The following is a 17,076-nucleotide window of genomic DNA, read 5'->3' as shown; positions in this document are numbered from 1 at the left end:
GAAGTGATTTTTTTATCCTGACCTCTTCAGACATGACAGTTCTATGGATACAGCGAAATACTCATATAATCTCTATTTTGGTGTTCCTTGCCTTGTGAATCAGGTGTTATAGAAATTTATAGAATCCAGGGGAAAGATAATTAAATCTAGAGACTAATCTTCTTGAATAGCTTTACATATTTATCTTTATGCAAATGAATAATCCTATTAACTTCAAGTGAGAATACATTCTGTTTCCTTAGTTTAACATTAAACATACAATGCATTTTAGAACCCTTTAAAAACAAATAAGAAAAAGTTCAATAACATTTACTTCAGAATCTCACATAGACTAAAATCTGGTCCATTGGAAATTCAGGCATTTTTACTAATAGAAATGATGTTGAGCTTTTTCAGTTTACTGAAGTTCTTGGTATAAGAAATATTGTCATAAGTAAGGAAGACATGTTGAAATCAATGGGCTTAGACTAGAGTAACACTTTTTAGGATTACACTGAAAAGTGTCAGCACTCATCCCATCTTCCCAACAAACCTGCCAGACAGGATTTTTTCCCAACATGTGTTATGAAACTAATAAAAGCACAACAAGAAAGAGGAATGCAGAACACAGGAGAATGAAGGGATGGGAAACCAACAGATAGAAGGCAGGTTTATTAACAAGATTTTTTTTCAACAGCACATTTTGACATACATGGTCTTCAATATATATAATTTAATCTCACTCAATATGTACAGTTTACACTAGTGTAAATAAACAATTGTACATGGCTGAATAAGTACATTCATTTAATCTGAAAATTCCACTCAGATTCATTAGCATAAAGAAGTTTCTTTTTCCACATCATAAACATGCTTTCACATTAAAGTAGCGGATAACAATCCTAGACTGTGGAGAGTAGAAAACAGGTTATTCCTCCCCCTCAAAAAGTTTTTCTATTATAATATGGGCTAGCACGATTACAGCAAGAAGAGGATGGGCAACATCATTTTTTAAAATAATCTTGGTAAGCCTTTTTAAAAGTCAGTGGCTCCTCAAGAAACATGACTTTACCAAAAAAAAAACCCAAACCCCAAACCCTTGGTTTTCAGTTGGGAAAACTCACTTAGAGGCATATGATTATTTTCTAATGAGACACTAGAAGTTTAAGATATCCCAAAATGCAAAAATGTATCAAAGATTATCCTGATAGCAAATTATCTCTAAATTAGTATGATATTTTGCTCTGATCCAGGTGTCAATAGTCAAAATGTAAGAATAGGTGGTCATGAATAAATTAGAGGATGGACAACTCCATCAGCAAAGTGGACAGAAGGCTGCTTAGGCACAAAAGGTATGCTAAGTCATGGCTTTTGTTTTAAATGTGTTGCATTAGCCTAACCACCAACATATTATGATCCAGAAAGTTGATAGAAACTTTACTGAATGTGAACATCTACTGCCTGTACTATTTTCTAATGCTACTGTGCAACAAGCTGTGGTGAAAAGCACCCTCAAGTCATAGCTGACTTATGGCAACCTCTGGTAGGATTTTCATGACAAGAGACTAACAGAGGTGGTTTGCCATTGCCCGCCTCTGCAACCCTGGTCTTCATTGGAGGTCTCCCATCGAATTACTAACCAAGGCCGACTCTGCTTAGCTTCTGAAATCTGACTAGGCTCACCTGGGCTATCCAGGTCAGGGCAACAAGCTGTAACCAATAAATATTTTTCTTAACTCCTACAACTATAAATATAGTATTGCTTTCTGGAGCAGTGCTATAACTCTCAGCATTAAAACAAGTCATGATTTAGGGGACAAAAAGTAATGCATAATATAACTTGACATTGTGAATGAACAAATAGGAACAGAGCCAGACCAAGATATTTTGGCACATTAAGCTGAAAATCTGTTATATGCCCCCACCTCTTTATTACTATGTAATAACAAATTGTGTGTGTTATGTGCTGTCAAGTCACCTCTGACCTATGGAGACCCTATGAATAAAAGACCTCCAGTGTCCTAACATAGGACACTAACAGACTTGCTCAGATCTTGCAAACTGGAGGATATGGCTTCCTTTATTGAATCAATCCATCTCATTTTAGGTCTTCCTCTTCTTCTACTGCCTTCCACTTTTCCCAGCATTATTGACTTTTACAGAGAGTCTTGTCTTCTTATGATGTGACCAAAATACAATAGCCACAGTTTTGTCATTTAAGCTTCTAGGGAGAATTCAGGCTTGATTGGCTCTAGAACACTTATTTGTCTTTTTGCAAAACTCTCCTCCAGCACCATATTTCAAATGATTCATTTTTCTTCCTGTCAGCTGTCTTCATTGTCCAACTTTCACAGCCATACATAGTTATGGGGAATACCATAGTTTGGATTTTCTTGATCTTGGTCCCCAGAGAGACAGCCTTATCTTTAAGGATCTTTTCTAGTTCCCTCAGGGCTGCTCTTCCAAGTCTCATCTTCTTCTGATTTCTTGATTGCAGTCTCCTTTTTGGTTGATGCTTGAGCCAAGGAAGAGAAAATCCCGAACAATTTCAATTTCGAACAATTTCAATTGTTTAATTTCATTTTTTTAAAAAAATTAAATAAATATAATTGACTGCTCTTATAAATAATAATTGGCTGCCTACAAACAAGCTCACAAGAGGCACATGAGATAGGCCAAAGTATCTTCATTAAGTTCTAGTTGTTAGTTTATGTTTACATCAGCTAAATTCTTCTGCCCTTGAACCTGCTGTGTCTTTCCATCCAAGGATCAGGCTCCCTTTAGGATGCTAGGAAGACCGGCTTTGAGAAACATGATGTGTCATCACACAACATGCAGAAAGGTATGTGAACAACAACAATGAACCAACAAGCAAGGGCTAGAGCATGTGCTGACAAAAAAGAAAAAGAAAAGAAACATCTCACAAGAGAAGTGAGATGGAAAAATTATACTAATTTGTTATTTCAGGCAAAGAGAAAAGTTTCAGAAAGAGCAAAAATTGCATTGCTTAATGTTTTACAGTAACACTCTCTTTACTTTGGAAATTGAGGCTGCATAATATTTAATAGACAAAATAAATTGAGTTAAAATTTTAAATGAGGGTGTATTTTCCAGATCTTCCTTTTGATATCTAATTTCTACATAGATAATGATTATTTTGCTTGAATCCTACTCTAGATTAATGATTTTTTTTCTTTTAAAGTCTATGAAGTGCACATATTCAGCCAAATGATAAATACTTAGGTAATTGCCATCAAATGGCAACATAAAACGTCAGAATTAAAACTTAGTTAAAGATTTTTTCTTTATGTCTAAAATCCACTTTTTAAAAGTTTGTACCACCACCATTCATACAAGTGCAATTCTTTTTTATTGACACATCTATGGATATCACACTTGAGAACTAACAGAAGACAGACCATTCCTGACCTTTTCAGAGCACAAGATGCAGTTCTTAGGCCCAGCTGTTCCTGCTGTTGTGACCCATCTTATATGATAACTTGTGTAATTTCCTTTTACAATGATCATGTTTCAGATCTACTGCAAAAATGTTAGTTGAATATTCCCTTTCAGCTTCAAACAGTTTTGAACAGTGTGTGTGTGTGGAGGGGGGGAGGTCGTATGTCAGTTTCTCATCATCTGGAACACTTTTCAATAAATAAATGGTTTTATCTTTGTAAAACAGTGGCTATTTGCCTCACCATAAGCATTATTATTCTGATATGATAGAAAAATAACACTGGAAAATAAGACTCAGGGATCTTCACTGACTAGTCTGTCCAATTCTCAGACAATCCTGAAAGCAATTGACACTACCCATTTTCTCAATCTGCAGCAGTGAGAGCAATTCCTGTAAGAATTTCTGTCCCAAGCTGGTTGTCCCCAGAAGATTTCTATGATGGAAAAATCTGGCTGGCACATGTATAAGAATAGGCATGTTTTTCATATGTTGTCTGTTTCAGGAGCTAAAAAGCCCTTCAAAACATTGGCTGCAGATCAGAGTCAGAGATTTCATTGAGCTGGTAAAGCAGGGTAGAGAAGGTTGGTCTGTCATCTTGCTTCTGAAGGGGAAAATATGAAAAAGCCACATTAAATACTACTTTGTGAAGGCCAGTAACAATTAGAAAGCAATACTGAAAACCTCTTGAAACAAACAAAGAGAGTATATTGCAGGCTTGGTTGTGTAACAATAGGGATCATACGTGAAATAGTCAGATCAGGGTCAAAGCAGATGAGATGCTGAGATTCAGACTGAGGCTGCACGAGGGTGGGAAAGGGATACTACTCCTTTGCATCATTTTACCAATTGAAACTTCTCCTGCTGTGCTCCTATTAGCCTTGAAAGGAAAAAGAGTGGGGAGGAAGGTCCAATAGGCAAATTGTGCACAGGTGGAAAGAATAAACCCTCCTCTCCTTCCCTGTGTAGCACTAATCCATATCAGGGCTATGCATGATGTAATTAATCTTTAAAAGAAGGTGGGAAATCTTATCTAGTTTGACCTTCAGTCTCCTATTGCCAAAATAATAAAGAGTCCAGTAGCACCTTTAAGACTAACCAACTTTACTGTAGCATAAGCTTTCAAGAAACACAGTTCTCTTCGTCAGATGCATGGAGGGTATGGAGAAACTGGCCATATATATATGGCTATGTGGCTATGTATGGCTATATATATATATATATAGGTGGTGAGGGGAGGGAGGGAGTAAATGTAGATCAGTTGCAAAAGTCATGAAAGAGGTGGAGTGCACAATCCAGGCTGGGTGTGACCCCTCCCCTCCATAGCTGAATCTGAATAGAATGTCTGAAAGGCAGTTACTTCTGCTAATGAGATAACCATTAATAGTCTCTTCAATCCAAGTCTAACTGAGTCAAATTTACATATGAATTCCAATTCAGCAGCTTCTGGTTGGATTTTGTTTTTGAAAAGTTTCTGCTGAACTGTGATGACCTTTAAGTCCTTGTCCTGGTAGACTGAAGTGTTCGCCCACTGGTTTCTGGGTGTTGCCATTTTTAATATCAAATTTGTGTCCATTTATTCTTTTGCACAGAGGTTGGCTGGTTTGTCCAATGTACAGAGCAAATGGACAATGTTGGTACTAACATGGCTAACTCCTCTGGATCTATTGCCAAATTATCCTCTTTCCTTTCTCTGGTAGCAAATGAGCTTTCTCCTTTCTAGCCAGTGATTTGATAGGAAAATTAACTATGGAATGAGAAAATTGCAGGGAAGCTTTTATTCTGAAAGTGGTCCCATGTTATATTTCCTGCCATTTTGCTCAGGAATTTCTCTCCAATTTATGGCTCCTCTGCAGAGAAAGAGCCATTCAAGTTGGCTCCTTAGGCTGGAGAGTGAGCAGAGCGCTGAGCAGAACAGTAGGGTACAGGCCACTATCCTGCCCTGAAATATATTTTAAAATATTTCTTTTAAAAAACACGGTTAACTATGAATCTGAACATACGGGATTACTTTCAGAATAAAGCTTCAATGTGGACAAAGAATGGACCAAAGTTAGGTTAACATTTCCTACCAATAATTATTGCATAAATTCATCTTCAGTATTCATCTTTCCCATTGACTGGGAACAATTTTACAGCCATCCAAATCAATTTGACTTATAGACTGGCTCTACAGAGAGAGAACAGCATCTTGGCATTGAACCATATGTGAGAAGATGTTCTAGGACCTGTAAAGGGGGATAGAGTCTCCCTTTTATAGATGGTTGTCTGAGGCACAGTGGTGTTGGCTTCACAGAAATTCAGTCATGTCCACCTTTACTTCCAGGCATGCCGTCAGAGGTATGGAGTTTTCTTAAGCCCTCAGCAGCCCCTGGTCTCATTTTTTTTAAAAAAAATCTCCGTTTGCTGGATAAAAAAGATTCATGGATCATCATCAGCTTGGAGGCTATAGTTTGGGCATCCCTGGTGTCAGATGTACATGGGTTGGTCAGGTCTCAACAATATTGGCTTGTGTAAAATATAACTGCTCCTTAATCTTTTGCATTACATTCATTTTCTTTGAAATCCTTTAAAATTAAATTTTACTGATAATCATATCTTGCAAACAATGAACAACTGACAAATGGAACATTCTAAGTCTTAATTTTTTTTAAAGAATACTGAATGGCATTTTAAGTTTGGATTTCACTTGCTCTCTATTCTTCATTTCCCATGTAAAGGCCAGGGCTGTATTGGATCCTCTGTTATGAGGTAGCTTGCTGAGTCCTTGCCTTGCCTGAGCTAACCCGCACCTGTTACAGCACTGACCTCACTCCAGCAATTTCTCATGAGCTTGTAAACAGTATTGGAGGCTTGTCTGGGTTTATACAAGCGGAGACCAGCACTGATTTCTTCTACTACTTCAGCATTGCTCCGATTCTCATAAGGTGCTTTGCCTTCACTGAACACCTCCCACATCAACACTCCTGAAACAAAGAAAATATAATTTCTAGCGCAGCATCATGGTATTGTTAAAGTTCCTAATCCATCTTTTCCTTATAGCTGTCTTCAGACACCATTAAGATCATTTTCCCAATGAGAATAAATGAGAGGAGCTCTCTTATCCAAATATCCCTACCAGCTCTCTGATTATCTGTTTGCCTCTGCTGATATGTATTGTGATGTTTCTTATTACTGTGGCTACACAAGAGCTGGAAATATTTGTATCCAGCTTTATAACTGATATATGATCTCATCTTAATAATTTAATCTCTTTTTGTAATGTAGTTGGATTTTATGCATGTTTACTCAGAAATAAGTTCCACTTTGTTCGACGAGATTAACTATTTGGTAAGCATTATTTCAGCCTGACTGTTATTTCTTCATTGGAATCAAGATCGGGTTGTTCCTGGGCAAAACGTTTTAACACTGCCTTCCTGAGCTGAATACAGACTGAAGCAAACAATCTGGTTTTTCAATTCAAAGTTTTATAGTTTCATAACACTAGAGACAAAACTTGAAACCACTAGGGATCAATTCAAAATAAGCTAGCAAAATGGCAATGTTTTATTTTGATTCTGCCCAAACCAATATTTTTCTTTGACAGAAATATTAATTACAGTCCGCTGAATGCAATGCAAATAGCTGTCATTTCTGTAAATCAATTTCCTGTTCAATTCAGCTAAACTGTGCTGGTTGTCAGACAAGGAAACATCTTCTTAAGTAATACACTTTAAAAGCATTCATAGGAAATATTTTTCCTATGATCAAAGAATAAACTAAATTATTAAATTGTCCTAGAGATTATTGCTAATAGATTCAACCTAGTTCACATGTCCAGGATGTTTTTCTTTAGGTCACAAATAGGATTTATAGCCAAGTAGAAAATATTAAAAGAGTGGAGAGTAGCAATGAGGAAAGCATCAGAAGCTGAAGCTTTGACATGACAGAGGAATCCTCTTATGCAAACAATGCTATGAAGACTCACAGACAGTGCTGGTGTCAGCAAATGTCCTCCAGTCCTTATGAAACATTTAAAATAATCTACATCCCTGAATTAGTTTTCATAGATATCAAAGTCTTCTTATGGTAGAAGAGAGGTAGAATTCAGCTAAACCTTCTTACCTGGATAGGATTCGCAACTGAGCTAGAAAAGGATATACAAGATTAAGAATTCTAAATGATTCTATGAATGGCAATTTCCTGCTTAAAGGTTCTTACCAAATGCCCAGACATCAGATTTGGTGCTGTACCGACTATAGGAGAAAACCTCTGGTGCTGACCATTTGACGGGAAATTTGGTGCCCATGGAGCTTGTATACTGATCATCAAGGACATACCTGGAACAAACCATCATGTTTAGTGCCACAAGCATCATAATAATTCTTGTCATGATACAAAGGCTGCAACTCAGTGTTCTACACAAGCGCTGCAAGTATGAAGTTTACTGCTCAGAATCTCAGCTAGTGGATTAATTTTATACCACTGCCATGATGACTCTCAGTGTGAATTACTAGCAGTGGTATAACAGTAATATGATGTCTTGTCTCAAGAAAGCATGCTGCGGTTAAACAATAATCAAGTAATTCTGTCTGGAGGAAACAAGATTTCTTCCATAAGCCTGCCTGGAAAAGTGTACCTTCTACTCTCTCTAATACTCCATCAAGTCAGCCATTGTCCTTCTTTGCATATTACTGAATACACTGGTTGGGCCCAGAATCTCCACTCTGTGTCCTATGTAACAGTCTGATGCAGGGCTTTTTTTCTGGGAAAAGAGGTGGTGGAAGTCAATGGGTTGCCCTCAGAGAAAATGGTCACATGGCTGGTGGCCCCACCCCCTGATCTCCAGACAGAGGGGAGTTGAGATTGCCCTCCGCGCCACACTCTGTGGCGCGGAGGGCAATCTCAACTCCCCTCAGTCTGGAGATCAGGGGGTGGGGCCACCAGCCATGTGACCATTTTCAAGAGGTTCCGGAACTCCGTTCCCCCGCGTTCCCCCTGAAAAAAAGCCCTGGTCTGATGTGAGATGCAGGTTCACCTCAGTTTCTCAATATATGGTGCCTGGTTCAGATCATGACTGTGGTGTACTTGGAAAACAGGCTTCAGCTTTCCCATCCATGCCATTTTCCTGACCTGAGAAAGTCCCAGGGGGAACTGTTTGACTCAGTGGGCAGTGGTTTACAGTCCCCTTGTTCAAGAATTAACAGCAGTTTCGTTATCTGTGGCAAGTCCACATATTTAAATATTGTCCTTGCATGCATGCATCTTTTCTCTTTTTTTTGTAATACTACCCAAACTTCTAAAACTTGTTTAACCAGAGATGACAATATAAACTATCAATGAGTAAAGTATGGAAATAGATGCCTTTCTCACACAACCTCTTATGCTATTGTTTATCCATAAAGAGGAAGAAGGAGGAAGTAGAAGAAATTATAGCAATAATATGAACTTCAGACCAGCTGTTGAATTTATCACCACAATAAGCTTGATGTTAGATGCACTTGAAAGGAGGATCAACATTGATGGAATTTCGCCAGTGGAGTAAATGGTTAGTTATGCATATGAAGTTCAAATTACCGTGACATTCCAAAATCAGATATTTTGACAACATGGAATTCTCCTACCAGACAATTCCGAGCAGCCTATGAAAACATGAGAAAAAGAAGATTATCAATTAATAGGGCCCAGCTTTCCGGAATATTTTTTCAGGACCCAAAAGTGCATGCACACACACATCCTGAAATTTTTTTAGAAATGCCTGTGAAAATTTGCATTGCCCTCTCTGCTGTCTCTATCATCTGGCTTTGTTTGCTTTCAGTGATTATCACATACCAAATCTGAGTGGACATGTAGTTACATCGTTCTTTTTACTGCATGATTCCTAAGTGGCTCATTCAAGAAAGTTTTGCTCTTTCTGTCAACTGACTTTGTTTGTCCTGACTGATGTAATCGCATAACCAAATCTCATTCACCACACAATATATGCTCCCCAATTGGCTGTAACTGTCCTTGTATGATGAAAAACGAAGCACTAACCAGAAGAAAAAAAAGTTGCTGAAACAACAGATGTAAATAAGGGAAACAATGGTACTAAATAAGATAGAAAACATATGAATATTCTCAGAATCAAAGAGAAAAAATTCTCCACTCTGAAATCACACTACTTATGAGCTGAAAATTTAAATTGAAAAAATACTTGGTACAGCTTTAATTGTTAGAAATTAATGATTATCTGGGGGTCATGATTTCCTTTTATTCCTTCTTTAAGATATACTGAGTATAAGTCAAGACAGACCCAGGCATACCAGATCTCTATGGATGATTGACACTTGTTCCAGATAAGCCATTCCTTCACATACATCCTGGCACATTCCCAAAAGGTCTTCCTTTGAGAAGCTTCCACGTTGCCTCTTTAGGTAATCACTCAAACAGCCATATTCCATGTACTCAAACACAAGGCACATGGGATCTTGTTGCATGCACACACCATGAAGCTGGACTAATTTGGGATGAGACAGCTTCCTGCCAATACAAAAGGAGGGATTAGTGATGGCCTGTACAGTCTTTTCATAAACCAAAATATGGGTTTACTCAGTAGGAAACTTAAGGAAGGAGTAAAAAAAATGTGAAAGAAGCAAGGCAGGTATGGGATGATAGGTCATTTCCTAGGCCATTTCAAGTTGCATTCTCTCTGTACAACTCTTGAAATGTAAAATCAACTGTTCACTTTTTAGGTACATAAATAAAACATCACTGACTTACCCCCTATTGTCCATAAAGCAAGAGCTAAAGCAGGAGAAATAGGTTAAACCTAACCTATTCCCTAACAAATACCAGCTATAAAATATCTTTTTTTTCTAACGCAATACAGTCTTACACTGAATAACAAGTGTAAGACTCTTTCCTACTAGGGATTGATGCATCTTTGCAAATTTGCATTTATATATCTTATTACATTGTTTATTGAAATGTCTTTGAAATTGACTGTACTGACTCATACTATGCAATCTGCCTTAAGCCTCAGTGAGAAAGGCAGACTATAAATAATGTAAATAAATAAATATTGCTTCACATTTATTTGAAGTACTTGCTAACCCCATTCAGTATAGTTATGTTACAACACAGTGGACTGGAAAGTATCTAAATTCTGTGCTTGAAAGCATGACCTCATCCTCTCCCATTCCCGCTGCAGTCTGAAATGTCCCCTGAAATACCACTCCTGGGGGATGGGGGACTCCCCAGGAGTAGCATGGGGGGCAGATCTGAATAGCTGCTGCAGCAGGGGGAAAATCAGTGAAAACTGCCTCCCCAGTTGCATGTGTGAATTTCTTCCAGTGGATCTAATCCAGGACTTTTCTTTGGCTGAAGATGATTTCTGTGTAGAAAAAAAATCCTTGTGTAGCAAATCTAACCAAGTAAAATATAGTATCTTAGCCGTCTCTGTGTCTCTGTGGGAACATGCATGAGATAGTCTAGCTTATGGAATTTTGCCTTAGTAGTAGCTATACAAATGATATAGTTATGATTTCAGCTAACATATTTTCATTTAAATGAGTACCAGTTATGTCACAATATTTCCACCGTATTCTTTAGCATCAAGGGCCGCATTGGATTCTTAGCATGAGCAAAAGTTTGAGAGCTAATCTAAGTATTTCATTTCAGTATGAAATCAGTAACTTTCAGCCAGCTAAAACAATCAATCACAACATTCAAAATAACAGCTGAACACCTCCATGCTCAAGATAATGGTACCTAAATGTCAGGCATCATTAGGTTCACTCAGCATTGCTCTCTGAAGATATGATACAACGTTGTTCATCTTAGTGGAGTTTTGTGTTGCTTACATCATGACCTGGGCCTCTTCAATAAAGTCCTCTTGTGACATTGCTCCTGTACGAATAGTCTTTATGGCCACCTTCATCTGCTGAAGCCAGAAGCCAAGATGTACTACCCCAAACTCGCCTACACCAATTTCCTGGTCAAAAGTCAGTTCCTGTGGGTTTATCATCCATTTTCCTAGAAGAGGAAGCAGATAAACACTCTAAATCCTGATTACTGCTTTTAAGAAGGAAAAAAATCTTGAGTACAATAGTGGGTTTATCTATATATACCAATAGTTACAATGACTTTTTAGGATCTTGAATGGTTTTATTTATTTAGTTACTTAACCTTATCACTAATGAGAATGTGGTTAGCTTCAGAGAATATTTCAGCACTTTGGATTTGAAGGTCCTAGCATAATACTCGTTAAGAGATCTCAAACTTTCCAGTTGTTATCCTTTTTATATAAAAGGAATATAAAAAGTTTTGAGATTAGATTTCTGTTAGTTCACTGAGACTACTTCATATTTTAGAGTGGGTTAAAGGAGCAGTGTTGGGTTTCAAAAGGACTTATTTATGGTTCAGAAAGGAAATTTTTCCTAAGATTATCTAGTTGTCTTCACTTATAATATGGATCATGACTTCTTTGTTCAAGTAATCTATAACTATAGAACAACTATTGCAGTCTAATCCTATTCAGAGTTGTATCCTTTGAAGACCATTGATTTTAATAGATTTAGAAGGGGTTGCATTTGGGATTGCATTGTCAGTCTCTAAAGTTGTTTATGGAACAACTTTCAGTCCTGGCCCCAGCCTGGTAGAACGCTCTGTCTGAAGAGACTAAGGCCCGGCAAGATTTGTTATCCTTTCACCGGGCCTGCAAGATGGTGCTGTTCCGCCAGGCATATGGGCAATGCTAGGCAGAGCCCCCCAGCCGGTTGATGAGGGATTGGGCCCTCCCCACCACCAATACCCCCATTTTAAAAAAAAAGCTCTTGAATGCAGAGGTACTCTGAAGTTGTTTTAAATTTGATCAGTGGAATCCTGTGCTGCTATGTTGATATATATAATTGTATTTTAACTGTAAATTGGATGTTTTTAGAATTGTTAATTATAACAACTGTTTTATATATTTTAACCTTTATGTATTTTGTAATCTGCCCTGAGCCTGCTGGAAATGTGGGGAGAGCGGAATAAAAATCAAAAATAAATAAATAAATAAACACAAAACAAGATATGAATTTATATAATGACCTGTGAATCACTGGATGCTAGTGTGGGTTTTTTGATCTCTTCCAGCTCTATGATTCTGTCTTTTGTAATCTTAAGAATAGTATTAATTTATTTTTAAGAAGACTACACCATGAACCTCCATAGGGGCAAATCAATGTAAGGAATAATTTGATCCTGCCACAATCCCTTAGACTATTTAACTTATTTTTCCATATGAGATGCAACTGAATAACAAATACAGTTCGATCAAACTAATCAAGACTGCCTACCATAACTCAGACCAGCAGTGACAGGGGCTTTTTCTCTCCAGGAGCAAACAGCATACCGTAAACGAGTAACAAGACCTGTATTATCAAGATAAATAAAAGATGGAATGAGGGAAAGAAGTGCCAGGGAGAACTGATAGAAGGAATACTAGGAAGGGGCATAGTACATGATAGAAGGATCCAAAAGAACACAAGAGCATAGAGGCAGATTTGGACAACATTTCACACAGTAATTTGAAATAACTAGCCATATTTTTGTTAGTGTCAAAAACAGAAGATCAGTTGTTACCTGAATGGCTACCTAAGTTTCTTCCCTGACATCTAGAGGCATCCCTCTGAGAGCGTTCGAAGTGCAAACCAAACACTACCACTAGGGTGAACATATGACAGGTCTTTCATCCTACCTATACTGGTGTCCTGTGGGGGTGCTGTCCCTTGTTGCCAGAGGAGGAACTACTTACTGAAGGAAGGGAGATCTCTCAACCCTCCCATGTTACAACTTGATCTAGTGAGGAATCAACATCACCTCAAAGCAACCAGTGAGCTGATTCCTTTACTTGATCATGAAAAGGATTTATTAAAGTGAGATAGACATACAATGGAATAGCAAGAAAAGCAATGATCAATGTTCAGATTACTACAATCACTAAACAACAACAAGAGAAGTCAGGCTTGCAATCTCCCATTGGCAGTGCAGAGGTAAATGCCAATCTCTAACCTCTTAAGATCTAACACAAGGTTTTGTCAAAATTACATACAAAAGCAAAGAAATGGCTACTAAGGCAAATACTAGAAAACCTATCACTAGTGATACCCTTGCCATTATTAAATTTAATGTTGGTTAATAAATGGCCCAGATTTATACCCAAGTCTTGTGTCTGTCTCTTCACTCTGAATGGGGGAGCAAAGGGTCTTAAATTGTGGTACTCTGCATCAAGATGACTGGCGTAGCTAGGAAGGGTGGCACATGAAAAGCAGATGCACACCCACTGTTCCTTTCTGGGTTTCCTTTCTACCAGCCAAGCCATATGCCATGTAAATGAAACTACTTAGTACGGACACTTAGTGCATGTTTCTGTATCCATTGGATGTCTTGAGTTAATTCAGGTTGAGATTAGAAGTTGGGGTATTTGGATATGCAGCAGGAAAAAGAGCAGGAAAAAAGGGAGAATCTGACCGGTAAGCCACTGAAATTGAATCGAGACATAGTTCTGTGTACCTGGGATTTGAGGTTTAGAACTTCCTGTTCCTTAACACTGTAATATAGAGACGATGTAATATCCTGATAAAATTCTTAAGAGTACAAGGATCACATCTGAACAGCTTTGAAATATCAGGGAACAGTATACTAGATCTTGATATTGATCATTATCAACTCTGGTGTTATTCTGTATATGCTGAAACCCTTCCACTTGATCAATTTACAATTGCAGAGTTGTAAATGCAAAAGAATGCAAAAAATGCAAAATCCTTTCTGAAAGATTGCTTTTGATGACAAAGGAGGGAGTGTAGATTGTATGAGTGACCATGTCTTCCATGAAGTTTTCTTCTCTTGTGCTTGCAAAGTTTGTGTGTGTGTGTGGGGGGGGGGAGTTGCATGATTCCTTTACTCTCAGCTGACAGAACACTGAAATTCCTCAGCAGATGTTATGAGTCCATTCTTGGGGTTTCCATGGGGGTTGTTCCAAGCACACCCTATCTTCCTTATTCTTGTTTCATTACACTATGGACTATGCTAACTCCTGAGGGTAACTTCTCTTATGGTATTTTTATAGCTTGCTCATGTTTGCAGTGCCTAAGCATTCATTAAGATGGCTACTGTGTTGTCACGCTGCCATTACCAACATATCAGTTATATCTGGGCTGCCACTCATATATTCCAAAGGAGGCCACTGAATTTCCCGGTTGATGTAAAAAATGTAAAAGAAGCATGTTAATTTCCTTGAAAAATCTTCCTAGTAGAACATACGAGATTTTGCTCAGAATATTCAGGTAGTAAGATTTATGCCGTAGTTATATGGAGCGTTTATATTCAATTTAGTGCATCACCTAAAATTATTTTCCCTCATAATGTAAAGATTACCATGTATTTTCTTCTTTATCTGATTCCCAACTTCATAGATATCAATAGTGCTGAAGAAGGGTTTGATAAATTTCTAATATGCCATAAAGCATATTTCTTCTCTTCACCCCCATCTTGTTGATGTTGTTGCACTTAATATGCAGCTAAATTAAGTGTTTTAGGGAGCTTAAAAGCTTGCAATCATTATTTTGTGTTATTTTGGATTGCTATAATAAAATTCAGCTAAACTTTTACAGATTACATTCGATGATTCTCTTAGCATTTAAAAAGCACTGTTTATTTTCACAGTAGTTGAATAAGTTTAAAAGATAAATTTGAATTGATTATTTTGAGAAACTTCTTTTCCGAAGAAACTTTGAAATATTTCAAACTTGTTTCCTCTCTCTCTCTTTCTCCCTCCCCCTCCACTGCTTCTACTTACCTCCTGCATTGTGACGATGATAGTTGATCATTTCCGGGATAGAGTCAAAGACATACTTCTCTGCCAGGTAGTACCTCTTGGGGCTGTCACATGTCTCTTTGATGTGATAATGCTTTATAACTGGATTGTTCTCATTGCTAAAAAATAACAGTCTTTCAAGTTTGTGTAGAGATGACTAAAGCTCAAAGTAGGGCAGAGGAACAAATGATCAAGCAACAACAAAACTTGGGGCACACACTGCAGTTATGACATAAATCATACCTCTGAAGACAATAAAGCAACATTAATGGTCTCTGCAGCCTCAAGCATAATAAAACCAGTTTACTTCTTTCTGCTATTTCCATTAGAATACATAAAACCATTAGAATTATACACTTCAGAGTAGATGGGTTTGATATTTTTTCAAAAGCATGATGTACTCTTCAACTTCCATCTTCTTCATCACACCTTACCTCAGCATGAGAGGTTCAGTTTCCAGTGAGGGGGACATCAGTCTTGTATAAAACAATTAGGGATGCGCCCCATTCATTTTTTTCTTTTAACAGAAATGAATGGGGGGGGGGGAAATCAAAACAAGTGAGAAACCAATGAAAAACTTCATTTATTTTGTTTCCCAGTAGTTTTTCCATTGTAATACAAAGCAATGTATTTGAGGCATTTTGCTTTGAGTACATTGGCTGGCACATCAGAAAAGATACAAGAAAGAGGGAAGAAAACTCTCCATTTGGCAACAGGCACATTTGACAAATAGGAAGTATATAGGTTATACCCCCCCCCTTTTAAAATTGTGTCTAAAATGAGCTTCCTTTGTTGTATCTTACTGGAAAAGGGCAGGTCTGATGGCCTGATGTGCTAGCAGGATGCTTGAAAATTACATGCCATTTGGATGTAAAACAGAAATGTTAAAGGCAGGAGAAGACTGACTGGTCTCCCACTAAAATAAATGGAGACCTGAAATGAATGGCAAAAACAAAATAAGGAATAGCTAATGAAATATGAAACACGTATAATTAAAACGTATAATAATCCAAACAAATGGGATCTTTAAAGTGAAAATGGAGACACAATTTTTCTTTCAAGCATGACCCTAGCAACAGCTGTATGGGAAGCCGTTACCAAATTATCTCATGGCTCCTTTGTTACCAGAATGGCATGGCAAGGAGCCTTGTTGCAGTGGCTCCCACGCCACTGAAGTAATGTAAAAATAGGCCTTCAGCAGAACGCCGTAAGAATGTGAGTGCCTTCCTTGTCTCCCACTGATATCCCTCTCCGATCTTCAATCATTCCTACATTTCTCATGTCATTAAATGTTTTATTGCTGCATCAGGCCAATATAATCAAAATGATTTTCAGAACAGGCGTATTTTTTATGCTGAGAGTTGAACAGAAATAATAACGTATATGCATACTTCACAATTCATCTGCATGTTTTCGAGCTGACCAAAGAAACTTCCTATGGTTTGGATCCAAGTTTGCAGTGAACAGAAGGGTATTCATGCAAGACATGAAGCTGATTTCCATCAATCCCCTCAAACCACTGCATCCCTCAAGCTTTGTCCAAAGCTGTTCCTGCTGTCCAAGCTGGTCCACCATGATCTCATCAACCTACCTACCTACCTACCTACCCACCTACCAGTTGATACAAAACAGTATGGAATTAATAAATTTTTGCTTTATGAGCAGAACTCAGCTCATGGCATTTTGGATCTTGTGTAATCTTATGTAGCATTAAGTCCAGGAAGGCATTTCTATGCAGCTTTTATGGATCTTAGAGCTGCCTTTGATTCAGTCCCAAGATGCCGCGTTTGGGCTAAATTAGCTAAAATAACAATAGGGC

At 37.8% G+C, this 17,076-nt stretch overlaps 1 protein-coding gene across 2 annotated transcripts in view; it reads right to left on the bottom strand.

The window, feature by feature from the left end:
* Nucleotides 1-649: 649 nt before the first annotated feature.
* ITK (IL2 inducible T cell kinase) overlaps nt 650-17,076 on the bottom strand; it is a 56,297-nt gene continuing 39,870 nt past the window's right edge. The window contains exons 10-18 of one of the 2 annotated variants that reach the window (XR_008596913.1): nt 15,240-15,376; nt 12,739-12,813; nt 11,260-11,431; nt 9,721-9,937; nt 8,993-9,057; nt 7,637-7,755; nt 6,245-6,402; nt 3,409-4,040; nt 650-2,494 (exon numbers count right to left, since the gene is read on the bottom strand). Coding sequence is in view for 1 of the 2 variants with exons in the window: in XM_054978411.1 (XP_054834386.1) it covers nt 3,957-4,040; nt 6,245-6,402; nt 7,637-7,755; nt 8,993-9,057; nt 9,721-9,937; nt 11,260-11,431; nt 12,739-12,813; nt 15,240-15,376 (1,027 nt within the window). In the remaining variant the exon portion in view is untranslated. Of the gene's footprint in view, nt 4,041-6,244; nt 6,403-7,636; nt 7,756-8,992; nt 9,058-9,720; nt 9,938-11,259; nt 11,432-12,738; nt 12,814-15,239; nt 15,377-17,076 lie in introns of both variants that reach the window. The other variant, XM_054978411.1, reaches the window with a different exon arrangement.

The sequence above is a fragment of the Eublepharis macularius genome, chromosome 4, assembly GCF_028583425.1.
Source record: "Eublepharis macularius isolate TG4126 chromosome 4, MPM_Emac_v1.0, whole genome shotgun sequence".
Taxonomy (NCBI): Eukaryota; Metazoa; Chordata; class Lepidosauria; order Squamata; family Eublepharidae; genus Eublepharis; species Eublepharis macularius.
Note: the sequence above shows the minus strand (reverse complement) of the source record. Positions and strands in the feature narration are given on the sequence as shown.